This window comes from Ranitomeya variabilis, chromosome 1, assembly GCF_051348905.1.
Source record: "Ranitomeya variabilis isolate aRanVar5 chromosome 1, aRanVar5.hap1, whole genome shotgun sequence".
NCBI classification, from domain to species: Eukaryota; Metazoa; Chordata; class Amphibia; order Anura; family Dendrobatidae; genus Ranitomeya; species Ranitomeya variabilis.
In genome coordinates, this window is record NC_135232.1 from 51,787,533 (window position 1) to 51,806,183 (window position 18,651).

Consider the following 18,651-nt stretch of genomic DNA (forward strand, 5'->3'; position numbering starts at 1 on the left):
TGACACTTGGGGTACAGGATAATAACACTGACACTTGGGGTACAGGATAATGGCACTGACACTTGGGGTACAGGATAATGACACTGATACTTGGGGAACAGGGCAATGACACTTGGGGGACAGGATAATGACACTGATACTTGGGGTACAGGATAATAACACTGACACTTGGGGTACAGGATAATAACACTGATACTTGGGGTACAGGATAATAACACTGACACTTGGGGTACAGGATAATGACACTGATACTTGGGGAACAGGGCAATGACACTTGGGGGACAGGATAATAACACTGACACTTGGGGTACAGGATAATGACACTGATACTTGGGGTACAGGATAATAACACTGACACTTGGGGTACAGGATAATGACACTGACACCTTGGGGTACAGGATAATGACACTGACACTTGGGGTACAGGATAATGACACTGACACTTGGGGTACAGGATAATGGCACCGACACTTGGGGTACAGGATAATGACACTGACACTTGGGGTACAGGATAATGACACTGACACTTGGGGTACAGGATAATGACACTGACACTTGGGGTACAGGATAATGACACTGACACTTGGGGTACAGGATAATGACACTGACACCTTGGGGTACAGGATAATGACACTGACACTTGGGGTACAGGATAATGACACTGACACTTGGGGTACAGGATAATGACACTGATACTTGAGGTACAGGATAATGACACTGACACTTGGGGTACAGGATAATGACACTGATACTTGAGGTACAGGATAATGACACTGACACCTTGGGGTACAGGATAATGACACTGACACTTGGGGTACAGGATAATGACACTGACACTTGGGGTACAGGATAATGACACTGATACTTGGGGTACAGGATAATGACACTGACACTTGGGGTACAGGATAATGGTACTGACACTTGGGGTACAGGATAATGACACTGATACTTGGGGTGCAGGATAATGACACTGACACTTGGGGTATAGGATATATCTGATACGCCCAAAATGATTGCTAGGATGGCTACAAATTTAAAAGATTGTCTTACCACTAGCCATTTTAGGAGACCCACGGTGAATTTGGGGACTGGGAGCCGTCTTAAGGGATCTTTTCCATGTGGCAGGTGTAATGTGTGCCCTTATATGGTTGCCACTAATGTCATCATGCTTTCCGTTCCTCCAGGACGAATAGAGACGAGGATTTATGCCAACTGCCGATCCAAGAATGTGGTGTATCTACTTGCCTGTTCGTGTCCAAAAATATATGTCGGGCAAACGAGCCAAGAAATCAGGCGGAGAGTTCAGCAGCACATGTCGAATATTAGTAGAGCAAAAGTGGATAAGGAAAAGGATAAACCTATTTCATCAGTGGCATCTCATTTTCTGGACAATCACGACAGCAAATATCATAATATACAGGTCATGGTTTTGGACCAGGTGTTGGGCAATATACGTGGGGGCGATCGGACAAAGGAATTACTGCGCCGAGAATCCCGCTGGATCTTCAATTTGAAAAGCTTGTCACCTAACGGACTAAATGAAGAACTCCTTTTCTCTGGCTTCTATGGCTGATTTTACGTACATCTTAGACTGGATTATCTGTATAATTTGGTTATTCCTATGTTGCACTAATTGTTGTTGGGCAGATACATATATATATATCCATAATCTGTAATATTTATCTGTTTGTGCACTGTGCTGTATAAGAAATTGTTCCCTTACTGTTATTGCAGTACCATGCATCTGGCCCATTTTGTGCTTATTGCACACGTTTCGATTGATTTTTCATCTAACGGCATTTGGGTAGCTTGCTGTCCTTACTATATATGTGTGCTTATACTACATTGTTATAACATTCGTATGTCATTAATATAATTGAATAATAGCATCCACATTTGAGTATTTATCTCTTTATTTATTTATACTTGTTTATTTTATTTATTTTCTCTTTTTTTAAAAAATTTGTATGGGTGCTATTCGGTATATTTAGCGCATGCGTTGGTATCAGATTGATGCGCTCATATCGCAAGACATACGACATTTGTATATATACATATGTGCATATGCACGGTTATTATTTTATTATTTTCTATTTTTTTCTGTCTCTAATAACTGGGTTTGTGGCTGTTTCCTATGTGCAATTGGAACAATACGTATGGGCTTCTTGTAGGTACAGCAATTCCGTCTCACCATTCAGGATCAGCATATTCTTTGCTGCATATATATATATATATATATATATATATATGGGGGAACTTTGGGATTGCGTTGTACACTTGCTGCGCATGCATTTACCATCTTTCTTATATATTTGCGCAGTAATCATGTGTTGTAGCTGGGTCTTTGATGTGTGCCTCTATGTGCGCGCGCGTGTATATACATATATGGGGGAATTCAATGACTGTGGTATATACACTCATCGCGCATGCGTTGACCATCTTTCCTGCACTTGCGCAGTAATCTTATGTTTTTGCTGGGTCAGAGCCTCTGATGCGTACCTCTATGTGCGCGCGCATTCGCGCGGGCTATTTTGAACAAACTTTATTGTCCCGACCCAGGTCACGTTATGAACAAGATGGCCGCGGCCATGCTGCATCACACGCCGGATGCCTCCTGTGTTTCTCCGTTCAGGTGAATATCCTTAGCACCATTAGGGATACGCATATATGCTGCCACATTTAATGCTTCACATTATGCTATATTTTCTTTCCCTGAGGAAGCCGCTATCTTGGCGGCGATACGCGTGGGAGCCAATCCCACACTCTGCTTCTCCATCTTACTACTAACTTTTCATGGCTTTGGACCGTGGGCGTTATGATGGGGGTTTTTGTCCATGGGATTGAGGGTGTGAGTTTTTACATTGTTTAGCTCCCCCTCTCCCTCTTTCTCTCCCCCCTCTGCAGGTCCTTTGTGTACCATCATTAAGACACTTATTTGTGTATATATGCTTATTCATTTCAAGTGTCCCATTCATTATTTGGTACGCTTCTCTTTGCTGGGTACACTTTCTTTGCCATGTCATTTAAACCTTCATGAATTTTGTCATTTTTTGCACAGTAATTATGCACCTTATCAGGGGGATGTATGGTATTGCAATACTGATCTGTGTGATTTCCATCTATTTAGTCAGGTTTTTGTAGTAATTTCATTGTGGATAGCATTTATTTTGTGGGTCGTCATTTTCCTCATTATGGGATATGACATATATATACATATACAGGCATTGTGTTTGCATATTTGCATTTTTAAGTGTTTTTAAGCTCTTTTGTGCTGTGTTTTTTGTGTGCACATGTGTGCGTGTTTTGAGGTCTGTGCCAGTTCAATAAAAACTTTTTTATACCATTATTCATACAAGAGGTGTTCCTATTTATGTGGGCATGATCTTTTTCTCTCTTTCCTGTGCTCAGTTACAAGCCCACAGTGAACCCTCTGTTTCTTGCGGTGCCCTCCATTTATCCATTTATCCCTGGGGTACAGGATAATGACATTGATACTTGGGGTGCAGGATAATGACACTGACACTTGGGGTACAGGATAATGACACTGATACTTGGGATACAGGATAATGACACTGACACTTGGGGTACAGGATAATGACACTGATACTTGGGATACAGGATAATGACACTGACACTTGGGGTACAGGATAATGACACTGATACTTGGGGTACAGGATAATGACACTGATACTTGGGGTACAGGATAATGACACTGACACTTGGGGTGGAGAATAGCGACTGACATTTGGGGTACAGGATAATGACACTGACACTGGGGGTACAGGATAATGACACTGATACTTGGGATACAGGATAATGACACTGACACTTGGGGTACAGGATAATGACACTGACACTTGGGGTACAGGATAATGACACTGATACTTGGGGTACAGGATAATGACACTGATACTTGGGGTACAGGATAATGACACTGACACTTGGGGTGGAGAATAGCGACTGACATTTGGGGTACAGGATAATGACACTGATACTTGGGGTACAGGATAATGACACTGATACTTGGGGTACAGGATAATGACACTGATACTTGGGGTACAGGATAATGACACTGACACTTGGGGTGGAGAATAGCGACTGACATTTGGGGTACAGGATAATGACACTGATACTTGGGGTACAGGATAATGACACTGATACTTGGGATACAGGATAATGACACTGACACTTGGGGTACAGGATAATGACACTGATACTTGGGATACAGGATAATGACACTGACACTTGGGGTGCAGGATAATGACACTGACACTTGGGGTACAGGATAATGACACTGATACTTGGGGTACAGGATAATGACACTGATACTTGGGATACAGGATAATGACACTGATACTTGGGGTACAGGATAATGACACTGATACTTGGGATACAGGATAATGACACTGACATTTGGGGTACAGGATAATGACACTGACACTGGGGGTACAGGATAATGACACTGATACTTGGGGTACAGGATAATGACACTGACACTTGGGGTACAGGATAATGACACTGATACTTGGGGTACAGGATAATGACACTGATACTTGGGGTACAGGATAATGACACTGATACTTGGGGTACAGGATAATGACACTGACACTTGGGGTACAGCATAATGACACTGACACTTGGGGTACAGGATAATGACACTGACACTTGGGGTGGAGAATAGCGACTGACATTTGGGGTACAGGATAATGACACTGACACTGGGGGTACAGGATAATGACACTGACACTTGGGGTACAGGATAATGACACTGACACTTGGGGTACAGGATAATGACACTGACCCTTGGGGTACAGGATAATGACACTGGGGGTACAGGATAATGACACTGACCCTTGGGGTACAGGATAATGACACTGACACTTGGGGTACAGGATAATGACACTGATACTTGGGGTACAGGATAATGACACTGACACTTGGGGTGGAGAATAGCGACTCTGACATTTGGGGTACAGGATAATGACACTGATACTTGGGGTACAGGATAATGACACTTACACTTGGGGTACAGGATAATGACACTGATACTTGGGTACAGGATAATGACACTGATACTTGGGGTACAGGATAATGACACTGACACTTGGGGTACAGGATAATGACACTGACACTTGGGGTACAGGATAATGACACTGACACTTGGGGTGGAGAATAGCGACTCTGACATTTGGGGTACAGGGTAATTACACTTGGGGTTCAGGATAATGGTACACTGACGCTTGGGTCCTCGTTAGCCAATCACAAGATAGGCAGAGTTGTACTTCTCGTGTGATTAGCTACAAATCATCACATGACCAGTACTGTGACTTCCTGTTTGTCGAGTGCTCAAGGATATAAAGGGTCCAAGTGTGATGTTGGGGTGCACGGCCATGAAGGGGTCAATGTACGTCTTCACTGCCAAAAATTATATGCACATACAGTTTGTTCAACCACTCCTGGAAGGGTAGACACCTACGGTAATTTAAAGGGGGTGTCCACTTTTCATAGAGATCAACAAGTGTTGTGATCGTCCCCACCTCCTAATCTGCTGGTCTCAATATGGTATACAAGATATATATATACACAAGTTAAAGTCAGGAAACAACTTCTCATTTCAAGTTGCCTTCAAGATGGCGGCTGATTATCGTTGCATACATCAGCCTTTGGGTCTGATTGAGTTCGAATTCTAACATGAAAGTCAGTTCTCTTTAACTTAACCCATTAAAAGCTAAATCCATTCAGTGACCCACAGAAAATATAAGGACAGAATACTCACCTGTACCGGCGGTGGAGGCGGTGCTGTTCCCAGAGGGTGACGTGCCCATGAGCACTGCAGCTAATTAGCGAAAGAGTGCAACTGCTGTGTCATGCTCTGGGTAGATGGGTTGTCCGGGACTTTCACATTGATGGGCTATCCTTAGGATAGGTTACTTATCAGTGTCTGATCGGTGGGGGTGCGACACCCTCCACTCCCGCCATCCAGCTGTTCCCGGTGTCGGCGGTGGCCCGCTCAGTTGCAGAGCTGCACGGCACATCTCCGTTGACGGAATAGTGGCCATCAATGTTAAATGGACTCTGTCAGCACAGGATGACTGTTCGAACTAAGCCCCGCCGCTCGGTGCTTCACGGCACAGCCAATCATTTATATACACCTTCCCACCCGCTTGGTGCCCATCCATCTCCACCCGCCTCATCTCTGATTGACATCTCTGGCTTTATAGAGCAAGAGAAGGATGGAGATAGACGGAAACCAAGCAGATGGGAATGTGCATATAAATGATTTTAACAGCTGAGGGTTTGTTACAGTTGTATCTAGACTAGGTTATACAGCAGAAATGCCTCTCCTGACCTAATGTGGTATATTCACATGCACTCGCTGCAGAAATGTCAACTGCAGTCTGTCCATAAGCCTAGTTTTCTACAATGTAAAACTGCATACTCGCCGTCGTCAGTCCTGGGCCGGGTTCACACCATGCATATTTGTGATGTTTTTTGTGTGGTTTTATTACAGTATTTTCATGATTTTTTTTAGTCCCCATCCAGACATCTGCTTTATTTTTGCACACAAGAAAAAACTGACCTGTTTTTCATCAGTGTGCTGATCCGCTTTTCATCCATTTTTACCATCAGTGCGGCGTCTGAAAAAAATAAATTCCAAACTTTTCCTACTCATCGAACAGTTAATACCGACTGCAAAAGGATAGTAAATGGATGTCATCCACGCATTGTTTTTTGACAGGTCCTTTGATTTGAATAGGAAAGTTTAGTCCGTCACTCGGATGAAAAACGGACATGTCTGTTTTTTTGCTCCAGTCAGAAAAGAATCACGGTAATGTGAACAGCCCCATAAAGAAAAAAAAAAAAAAAACACAATCGTATCTCACAGTCTGTTTATAGGCCACAGAGCCCAGTCCGGCAACAGGTCTACTGTCCCAAACTAACTGCCTGAAAAACCTAGGACGCTGTGAGTTCGGGTCACCAGACCGGGGGTTTTGATTTATACACGCGCCATGAATCCAGCCATGTTTCTTGCAGTTTTAGACATTTTCCCCAAGCAAGACAGAGGTGCCGTTATTTGGGATATTTGGTAAGTATTCAAGTGGTAGGAGTCAACTTCAAAGCACCAAAAAGACATTCATGAATGTAAAGTATTAACTAGACTCGATAAAACTATATAAACTCTCAACTGAGGGAAGTCTAAGGATTCTAGCATTTTTGGGCCAATTTCAGACGTCGTAAAAACATGTCGTGTGCACACAGCCATAGGGAATGATCACACTGGTTTTTTTTCTGGCTGTCAAAAATGTCCATCTTTGAAGCAGAAGTGTTTTTTGGTCACTTCCTGTGCTTTTTTTTTTTTTGCATTCTTATTTCTCATCTTTTTTGCAGGCATTTTGTAGATTTTTTTTAAATCCCTTCAAAGAGGTTGTCCTCAGCTATTCTATCTATTTACTGTGTGCCTAAGAGCAAACAAGCAGATAGTTGCTAACTACCTGCCCGTTCTGCTGCCACTGATCTCTGCCGGCTCATGTCGACAGGGCAGTGGCTTCTCTTCAGTTCTGCTCTGTTGACGGGGCGTGACTGCAGATGTCTTGCTGATTGACATCCGACTCCCCATTGCCTAAGTGCAGGAGGTCAGCTGTCAATCAGCATAACGCAGGCAGTCACGCCCCGTCGACACGGCAGCACGGAAGAGGAAGAGCTGCTCTGTTCACTTTAAGTAGCAGAATTGCAAGCAGGAGCCGTCCGTGACCACTCTGAGCCGGCGTCGCACAGAACAGGCAGGTAGTTAGCAACTACCTATTAATTTATAGGCCCATAGTAAAATAATAACCTAGTCCTGGATAACCCCTTTAAGCAATGAAGAAAACACTAGCATTTTTGTGGTAGAAAACGTGCAAAAAAACTACACTGGCGTCTTTTTAGCCTTCTCATTGATTTTTAAACACTTTAAAAACTCTTCAGGAAGCGCTTCAGAAAATGGAAAAACACCTCAAGAAAAGCTCTGTGTGCACATGTTTTCAGCCTGTTCCCATTCAGTGACATCAAGACGAGATCTGGAAGTGGAAAATCACAGTAGTAATACATTAAGAATATCACGCTTCTCTACTATAGGATAAGAAAGAAAATCCCTTTACAACCATTTTTTTTCTCAGAATCATTCTCCTATTATCTACTGGAGAAAGATGTAAAATGGAAAAACCTGAAAAATTAAACCCAAGAGTAGTGTACTTCTCCTCCATATCATAGCATCGCTTTCTATTTGACAAAAACCACTGTACCAATATTTTCAATAACTGATTGAGTCTCTTTTATATACCATATATTTATATATATTGATATGTTTTTTATTATGTATATATATATATATATATATATATATATATATATATATATATATATATATATATATATATATATATATATTTTATCATTTTTTTTTATTTTACTACACTTTAACTCTTTAACTTTGGCTTCATACCAATCTGTACCGTTCAGTGATTGCTCAAAAATGTGGTTTTTTTTAAAATATCAATTGATGGGAAATGAAAAAAGAGCGAGAAGAAAGAGCGAGAGAGAAAGAGAGCAAGAGAAAGAGAAGAAATAGCGAGAGAGGAAGCAATCAAGCAATAGTGAGAAAGAAATTGCAAGAGAGAAAGAGAGCGAGAGAAAGAGCAAAGAAATAGCAAGAGAGAAATTGCAAGCGAGAAAGAGAGCGAGAGAGACAGAGTGAGAGAGACAGAGAGGGGGAGAAAGAGCAAAGAAATATCGAGAGAGAAATTGCAAGAGAGAAAGAGAGCGAGAGAGAGACAGAGAGCGAGAGAGAGAGAGACAGAGAGCAAGAGACAGAGAGCGAGAGAGACAGAGAGCGAGAGAGAGACAGAGAGAGACAGAGCGAAATTGCAAGAGGGAAAGAGAACGAGAGAGACAGAGAGAGAGACAGAGAGCGAGAGAGACAGCGAGAGAGAGAGGGGGAGAAAGAGCAAAGAAATATTAAGAGAGAAATTGCAAAAGAGAGTCAGAGCGAGAGAGACAGAGAACGAGAGAGACAGAGCGAGATAAAGAGAGACAGAGCGAGAGCAAGAGAAAGAGAGCGAGAGAGAAAGAGAGAGACAGAGAGCGAGACAGAGAGCAAGAGAGAGCGAAAGAGAGAGCGAGGGAGAGAAAGAGACAGAGAGTGAGAGAGAGCAAGAGAGAGAGTGAGAGAAAGAGCGAGAGAGAGAAAGAGAGCAAAGAAATAGCGAGAGAGAAATTGCAAGAAAGAAAGCAAGAGAGAGACAGAGAGCGAGACAGAAAAAGAGCGAGAGATAGAAATAGAGTGAGTGAGAGTGAGAGAAAGAAAGCAAAAGTGAAACAACGAGAGAGAGGGAAAAAGTGAGAGAGAAAAAGAGAAAGGGAGAGAGGAAAAGCGCGAGAAAGAGAGAGAACGAAATGAAAAATAGAGAGAGAAAGAGAAAGACACAAAATATGGAAGGGTCAGCTCTGCGTAAATGAGGCCACAGGCCAATCTAATCACAGTCACAGAGCGGAAAAGTAGATTTCCCATTAACCTTTAAATTCTCCCAGGTAGAATCTAAAATAAATTAAAAAAAATAGATGTAAAATTATATGTCATCTGAGGTAACATGGCGCAAAAAAAAAGTCGGCCTGCGATGAAGGTGAATGCAGTGTGAATTATACCTGAGCTATAACACCACATTGATAGCGACTCTTTTATTCGTATTGCCTGCTGTGACAATTATGACAAGGCAAACACATTTTTTAAGGAAAAGAACAAGAGGAAGAATCTTCTATCAAACAGAAAAGGCAAATAATGGTGGGCACTTTTTTTTATAAGGGCAATCCCATCATAAACATTTGTGGTAAAGTCACAGGATAAGCGGTAAATATCTTAAAGCAACAGCCCCCCGTACCTATCTTCAGAAGGAGGGGCCTGGACCCCCATCCAGCTTGGGTCGGTAGCCACTAGATACCACGCCCAGGCCTCCCCTTTCATCTATACAGGACTTTCTGTAAATTGTCACAAAGCATGATGGAGGTCAGAGGCCCTGTAGATAGGTGCGATACCCTGATGTGGACGCAGCGCCTATCAGACAATTATGGTGAATCCTTTTTATGTCCCTTCATGTTTATGATGAGATCACCCCTTTAAGTGGCTTCAGACGCCCAACACTCCCGGTCTGAGTGGGGCTGTGATGTCCGGTCCTGCCGTGTGTCCTGACCTGGACTCAGCAGCTTTATATTTGCCTACGAAGCTATTGAGCTCGGATCAGGAGAGCGGCCCGTATTCAAGTCATGAATGTCAAAAATATAAAGCTGGCTTAGAAAACCAATATTAAGGAATTGTACTATGAGGAATTTTCTAATAAAAGGTACAACTGACACAGCTTCACGAGTTCCTTAATAATCCTACAGTAAAGCACTGGGAAATGTCCAATGACATTAATATCACTTTCGCAGTGCCTTTTATTACCATAGAAAATCACTTAAAATACAATTCCATAATATGAAAATGCATTTAATCTGGAGCTTTGCTTCATTAGCATACATAATATCTGTCTTTTCCTGCCCGTAATTCACTTCTGCTTGTGTTCCAATGCTGCAAATGCCCAAAATGCAAATTACAACAGTGCCAATCAACGCTGGCTAGAAAAGCTAATAGCAAGCTTTCATAGTGAAGGCATAATGGGTCACAGCTTGGGGTATAACAGGCCACAGCTTGGGGGATAAGGGGCCACAACTTGGGGCATAATGGGCCACAGCTTGGGGTATAACAGGTCACAGCTTGGGGTATAACAGGCCACAGCTTGGGGTATAACAGGCCACAGCTTGGGGGATAACAGGCCACAGCTTGGGGGATAACGGGCCACAACTTGGGGCATAATGGGCCACATCTTGGGGCGTAACGGGCCACAGCTTAAGGCATAACAGGCCACATCTTTGGGCATAACGAGCCACAGCTTGGGATATAACGGCCAACATCTTGGGGCATAATGGGCCACAGCTTGGGATATAACGGCCCACATCGTGAGGCTTAACGCGCCACTGCTTGGGGCATGACGGCCCACATCTTGGGGAATAATGGGCCACAGCTTAAGGCATAACAGGCCACATCTTGGGGCATAACGGGGCACAGTTCGGGGCTTAACAGCTCACATCTTGGGGCATAACGGCCCATAGCTTGGGGCATAATGGTCTACAGCTTGGGGTATAACTGGTCACAGCTTGGGGCATAGTGGGTCACAGCTTGGGGCGTATTGGGCCACAGCTTGCGGCATAATGGGTCTCAACTTGCAGCATAACCGGTCAAAGCTTGGGGCATAACGAGCCACAACTTGGAGCATAACAGGCCACAGCTTGAGGCATAGTGGGCCACAGCTTGGGGAATAACGGGTCACAACTTGAGGCATAATGGGTCACAACTTGGGGCATAGCAGGCCACAGCCTGGGGAATAGCAGGCCAAAGCTTGGAGCATGGTGGGTCACAGCTTGAGGCATAACAGGTCACAGCTAGCTCCACAGGGCGTCTCCTTTTTGTGCTTCATTGGCTTTCATCGCATCAAACCTTTCTATTGTTTTACATGATTTCTTCTGACTGTAGTTTTTTTCTGAGGGTTACCAAAAACCCCAAAAGCAGGAGATAATGGTGACATCTATGGTCATGGTGAGGACACCAACTGTTCCTGCCCTCCTCCATTTTCCAGAGTGGATCGGATAAGAGTAGATGCTGGTAATTGCACTGCGTGTGCTAATTCTTCTTGTGTGCTTTGCGGAATTGTAGCTGTCAAACCAGTGCTGATAAAGATGCATTTTTATAATTTATCTCTTTTTTTGGCTTAACTATACTCCCCTTTGACGATAAATACTTTTCGTAGTGGCTTTGGCAATCGCCAACTCGTTTGGAGGCATCGTCCTATGTAGTCTGCTCAAAGCATTATTGCATAATTTTTTATAGAAACATCCAACGCGCATGTGGTAGAGGCATGGACGAAGCTTCTTAGAAGCAGGTACCGGTATGGACGCGGAGGATGCCTCTACTATGCATATGTATAAAGTTGAAGATTTCTGAAGGCATGGCATGAAAGCCTGGTCGAGGTTTGACATTGTCATAGTAGTGATGAGTAATGAAGACTCCTGATGGGTTCATGGGAAAGCCCCAAAAGCCGTAGAGGTGGACCTCATCGCACAGTTCCAGAGCAGCCGTCACTAGGATCAAGCCGCTGCTGATGCGTTTGGCCCTCACACCCTGGATGAGCCAAAAGCGTGAGACGTTGATGAGATACTGAGGGTGGAAATAATACACGGACTGTTGGGACTCGAAGTCGTCCAGGACGTACTTTACCCGGATGGAGACATCAGTATTCCGGGTGTTGTAGAAGGCAGGAAGGAGGATAGAAGCGTTCTCATAACCTTGTATCACGTCATAGAAAGGTTTCCGCCATTTCTCCAACTTCTGGAACCTGCCAATTAAGATAAAATATAAATCATGGTGATAGTGGTTTATCTAAGAGCAGTAGATAGATATATATATATAGAAAGATAAATGGATAGATAGATAGATAATAGATAGATGGGCTATTAAACCTCCTTTTCTATTTTTTCTCAGTGGTGTGCTGCCTTCATGTTTTTTAACTAGATAGATATATATGTGATATAGATGATAGATTTGAGACAGATAGATAGAAATGATTTATGTAAATCAAAATTAATATTCCATGGAGGTCTGAATTTGGAATGATACTCAAAATCAAAGTGGAGAATCAAATTACAGGCTGATCCAATTTCAGTGGAAATGCCTCAAGACAAGAAATTGATGCTCAGTTGTGTGTGGATTCCACGTGCCTGTATGACTTCCCTACAATGTCTAGGCATGGCCCAGGTGAGGCAGCAGATGTTCTCCTATGGGATCTCCTCCCAGACCTGGATTAAATCATCAGTAAACTCTTGGACACTCTATGGTGCAATGTGGCACTGTTCCTAATAGCCAGATTCCTACTCCACACTGATGAGGGGCAAACACCCCGAAACAGCTGTCTGTGGATGGATACCATGCTTGGCATAGGTGGTTTTCCTGTATTGGATGTTTTCCTTTATTGGATGCTGCCCTTCCCGTGGTTGTTCCTTCCCGGGGAAAGGTCTGGCTATTCACTGCTTGCGTTGAGAAACACGTGATGGTGTCTCCGCAGCTATCCGACATACAAATAAAATACAATTAACATATTAGTCAAAAAACATCTTTATATAAATAAGAAATCCTCTTCATTTCCATATAGTCCGTGTTATCCATCCAATACAAAATAGTGCATTTGCTTTAAAGTGCTCAGTGACTGTTTAACATACAGAAAAAAAAGCATAGATGGCTTATTATAAATCAGGTGGTATCATGTGCGTCACATTAGTGTATTATCACTCACCCAGGTGTGCATTGCCATAATCGCTATTTTCTTTAGCATGCACGCCATATGTTTGGGGTGTAGCCGCGTATACAATGTGCGTCATTCCCCTGTCACTAGCTGCATAGCCAATCAGGAAACTGGTTTCGCAGGATATTTCCCGCGCATGCGCATAACCAAAAGTCGGACTCTTACCAGCGCCATATTTAGTGTGGCATATTTCATTAACAATAATGCGCATGCGCATCTTCCAAAGGCTGCACTATACATGGCTGAAACTTCGTTACAATAGCATGTAATAGTACTATTAAAATGGCACAAAAAACATTATTTATTTAAGAAAGATCTCTTTATACATAAAATATTGGTGCCAAATTATTGCTTTAATTCATTATAACAGAACATTACAAATACGGGGGGTTGGTGGGTAAAACACCATTACCCTGGTACTACAGATAGACCCCTCTCAGGAGTTACTTCCGAAGACCAATGGTCTCAGTGGGGGGGATAAAGACACACTTCCGGGTATCCCTGCCCTCACCGCAGAGGCCATATGGGTAATATCAAGTGTATATTACCACTCTATACCCCTATCCAGCCCTCAGTATTGCTTGCAGCCAAAAAGCAAAATAAGCAAAATCATCTCTGTTAGCTAGCAAGCTAAAGTGACATGACTCTAGAGTGCAGGGATACCCGGAAGTGTGTCTTCCCCCCCCCCCCCCATTGAGACCATTGGTCTTCGGAAGTAACTCCTGAAAGGGGTCTGTCTGTAGTACCAGGGTAATGGTGTTTTACCCACCACCCCGTATTCGTACTGTACTGTTATAATGAATTAAAGCAATAATTTGGCACCAATATTTTATGTATAAAGAGATCTTTCTTAAAGGGAACCTGTCACCTGAATTTGGCGGGACCTTTTTTCGGTTCGATGGGCGGTGTTTTCGGGTGTCCAACTGCGGGCAAAGCCGAAAAGCATTAGTGCGCGAAGTATTTTGCTGTGTTCCGGGACATAGTGCGCCGGCGCATGCGCACTAATGCTTTTCGGTTTTGCCCGCAGTTGGGCAAAGCAAGATTGCCTTGCGCAGGCGTGATCTACAGAGGAAAGCGAATCAACTTCAAGGCAATATTGCGGCCAGCGGGAAAGGAAGGGGTGAATAAAACACCCGAAAACACCGCCCATCGGACCGAAAATAGATCCCGCCAAATTCAGATGACAGGTTCCCTTTAAATAAATAATGTTTTTTGTGCCATTTTAATAGTACTATTAGATGCTATTGTAACGAAGTTTCAGCCATGTATAGTGCAGCCGTTGGAAGCTGCGCATGCGCATTATTGTTAATGAAATATGCCACACTAGATATGGCGCTGATAGCGTCCGATTTTTGGTTATGCGCATGCGCTGGAAATATCCTGCGAAACCAGTTTCCTGATTGGCTATGCAGCTAGTGACAGGGGAATGACGCACATTGTTTACGCGGCTACACCCCAAACATACACTCACCGGCCACTTTATTAGGTACACCATGCTAGTAACGGGTTGGACCCCTTTTGCCTTCAGAACTGCCTCAATTCTTCGTGGCATAGATTCAACAAGGTGCTGGAAGCATTCCTCAGAGATTTTGGTCCATATTGACATGATGGCATCACACAGTTGCCGCAGATTTGTCGGCTGCACATCCCAAAGATGCTCCATACAAGGCAGGATGGATCCATGCTTTCATGTTGTTTACGCCAAATTCTGACCCTACCATCCGAATGTCGCAGCAGAAATCGAGACTCATCAGACCAAGCAACGTTTTTCCAATCTTCTACTGTCCAATTTCGATGAGCTTGTGCAAATTGTAGCCTCAGTTTCCTGTTCTTAGCTGAAAGGAGTGGTACCCGGTGTGGTCTTCTGCTGCTGTAGCCCATCTGCCTCAAAGTTCGACGCACTGTGCGTTCAGAGATGCTCTTAGGCCTACCTTGGTTGTAACGGGTGGCGATTTGAGTCACTGTTGCCTTTCTATCAGCTCGAACCAGTCTGCCCATTCTCCTCTGACCTCTGGCATCAACAAGGCATTTCCGCCCACAGAACTGCCGCTCACTGGATTTTTTTTCTTTTTCGGACCATTCTCTGTAAACCCTAGAGATGGTTGTGCGTGAAAATCCCAGTAGATCACCAGTTTCTGAAATACTCAGACCAGCCCTTCTGGCACCAACAACCATGCCACGTTCAAAGGCACTCAAATCACCTTTCTTCCCCATACTGATGCTCGGTTTGAACTGCAGGAGATTGTCTTGACCATGTCTACATGCCTAAATGCACTGAGTTGCCGCCATGTAATTGGCTGATTAGAAATTAAGTGTTAACAAGAAGTTGGACAGGTGTACCTAATAAAGTGGCCAGTGAGTGTATGGCGTGCATGGTAAAGAAAATAGCGATTATGGCAATGCACACCTGGGTGAGTGATAATACACTAATGTGACGCACATGATACCACCTGATTTATAATAAGCCATCTATGCTTTTTTACTGTATGTTAAACGGTCACTGAGCACTTTAAAGCAAATGAAAATATTTTGTATTGGATGGATAACACGGACTATATGGAAATGAAGAGGATTTCTTATTTATATAAAGATGTTTATTGAGTAATATGTTAATTCTATTTTATTAACTTGTACTTCTATATATATGCTTGTATACAATTGTAACTCACTGCTCGAAAAAGGCTTTTGGAAGCCGAAACGTCGCACCACGCCATGTGGGCCCAATAAAGTCCACTTATATTTGGTGCTAAGCCTGGAGTGCTGCCTTCCAATTTTTTTATTCCTAGATAGATAGCTAGATAATAGAGATAGATGATAGATAGATAGATAGATAATATAGATAGATAGATAATAGATAGATAATATAGATAGATAGATAATAGATGATAGATAGAGAGAGATAGATGATAGATAATAGATAGATAGCAAATAGATATAGATAATAGATGATAGATAAATAGTATATAGATAATAGATAGAGATAGAAAGATAATAGATAGATGATAGATAACAGATAAATATAGATAATAGATATAGATAATAGATAGATAGATAGATAATAGATAGAGATAGATAGATAAATAGTTAGATAATAGATAAATAATAGATAGATAGATAATAGATAGATAATAGATAGAGATATCTATGGTGGCAGAAATCTGCTTAGAAATGTTTCCACGGCATGTAGGCGGAAGAGCTGAACCCCATTTACATGCATGGGATGTGGCATGTCACCGGACTTGCCCCAGATTTTAGCACGTCATCCGATAAGATATCTGCGCCACATCTGACACATATTAATGGCTACTGATAGTATCAGGCCTTGAGCACACGACAGAACCACATGCACGGAGCCTAAACAGGGGCGCATGCAATCCACGTGGCTCTCCCCATGGAGTGACAGGTGTCCTCTATAGAAAATGGGCAGAAAGTCCCAATAATAACATCCCATAAATGTGTGTGACATAGTCAGGGTCGGTGCAATGAGAACTGACCTCTCAGTTATAATACTCGGATTGATTGTCACCACGTCTGTCTTGATACCAACATCCGCCACATATTTATCAGATATGGGAGGAAGGTTACATCTGAAAAAAAAAAAAGAGTAAAGAGACAAAATACAATGGTAAAGCAATGACTGAGCCCTATATAATAACTCAAGGAAGTCTCGTGCATTATTATCACTAGACCCTAGATAACGGAAATTGTTGCAGCCCACAAATGCATGGTAACCCCGCCCCCGAGTACAGGCCGCGCCCAATTAATGACAGCTAAAGTGCCACTTCCAATAATATCATCAGCATGACCTCATCAGATTAGGAGAGATCCAACCTTGAGTACTGTAAGTAGAGGGGTCCCATTACTAGTACCAGAAAAGGGCCCCGCTTTATAAACACACACAAACAACCAACCACAGAATGAAATACAATTTTGGCAGACTGCAATCGCCACTAGAGGGAGCTCACAACATTCATATTTATATGTCTGGAGGACACAGCTTCATTTTGAAGATCGGTTTGAGGTCCTCCTGGCCATTGGATCCCCTCATATCGGGAAGTGACAGTAAATGCTTACAAACCTTCTAATGGTGACAATGCCCCTTTAATTCCTTAATAACCGTACCTTTTATATTGCCATAATAAAGCGCAGCAGTGACATCTGTGACGGGGCTGCTTTGATCACAGACTGCTGGGATTTTCAGCTGTGAATAAGACTGAAAAGGCAGATTGGGGCACAAGATTTGACCTCTAACTTTGTGCTGGGATTTTCCTACTGTGAACAAGAGAAAAGGGGCTGCTTTTGGCAGAAAGTTTTCAATGGGATTTCCTGCTTTGAACTAGGAAAGGGCTGGGATGGACACAGGGTTTGTGCTACCAGAGAGACAAGATTACTTTTCACTAGGATTTCCAGCTGTGAATGAGAGAGAAGAGGCTGATTTGGGCACAAACTTTGTGCTGGGATTTTCTGCTGTGAACGATAGAGAAGGGGCTGCTTTGACCGCGGAGTTTGCTCTGGGATTTCCAGATGTGAAGGATAGAGAAAGGGCTGCATTTGGCATCAAATTTGCATTGGAATTTCCATCTCTGAACCAGAGAAAAGACTGGTTTGGACACGGGCTTTGTGCTGGGAGAGACTCGTAAAGGGCTTTGTCACAGAGTTTGTGCTGAGATTTCCTGCTGTGAACAAGAGAGAAAGAGCTGCTGTATGCACAAAGTCTATGACCAAAGCTGCCCTTCCTCTCTTTCAATGGTGTTTTCTGTGATCACATGATTAATCACAGAATACTGGTGCTCAGAGAAAGCTGAATAACCAGCTTTAAATGTATAGATAAAATTATGATACCCCTCACACCTGAGAAACTTTTATTAGCTTTCTGGGGGGCAATTTGTATAGCAAAGTTAAAAGATTTAAAAAAAAAATACTAGTTGGAAAAATAAAATACCAAATATCAAAGAAAATAGTCCAGTCATGAACAGGTTAATGTGTTGCCATCTTTAGTGCCCATTTCAGCACCATAAATCCAGATAATTAAAATTCTCTTTAACGACCACTGCAATTTTTTTGTGCAAGCTGCCCATAGGTGATGCTCATATGTGTCGTGGACAGCAGATGGCGCCAGAGAGATAGCACAATTCTCCAGCGAGCGATGATACACTACGAGGACAAAACGCGTCTAACGGATTCATCCATTTCTAAATTCACGCATTTTACAAATAACCATCCTGGC

General features: G+C 42.9%; 1 protein-coding gene across 4 annotated transcripts in view; it reads right to left on the reverse strand.

The window, feature by feature from the left end:
• Positions 1 to 9,694: 9,694 nt before the first annotated feature.
• Positions 9,695 to 18,651, reverse strand: part of ST8SIA5 (ST8 alpha-N-acetyl-neuraminide alpha-2,8-sialyltransferase 5) — a 102,072-nt gene continuing 93,115 nt past the window's right edge. For 2 of the 4 annotated variants that reach the window (XR_013221143.1, XR_013221142.1), the window contains 3 exons: positions 16,919 to 17,011; positions 10,872 to 12,461; positions 9,695 to 10,807 (listed from right to left, as the gene is read on the reverse strand). Coding sequence is in view for 2 of the 4 variants with exons in the window: in XM_077283626.1 (XP_077139741.1) it covers positions 11,999 to 12,461; positions 16,919 to 17,011 (556 nt within the window). In the remaining 2 variants the exon portion in view is untranslated. Of the gene's footprint in view, positions 12,462 to 16,918; positions 17,012 to 18,651 lie in introns of all 4 variants that reach the window. The other 2 variants (XM_077283626.1, XM_077283641.1) reach the window with 1 other exon arrangement.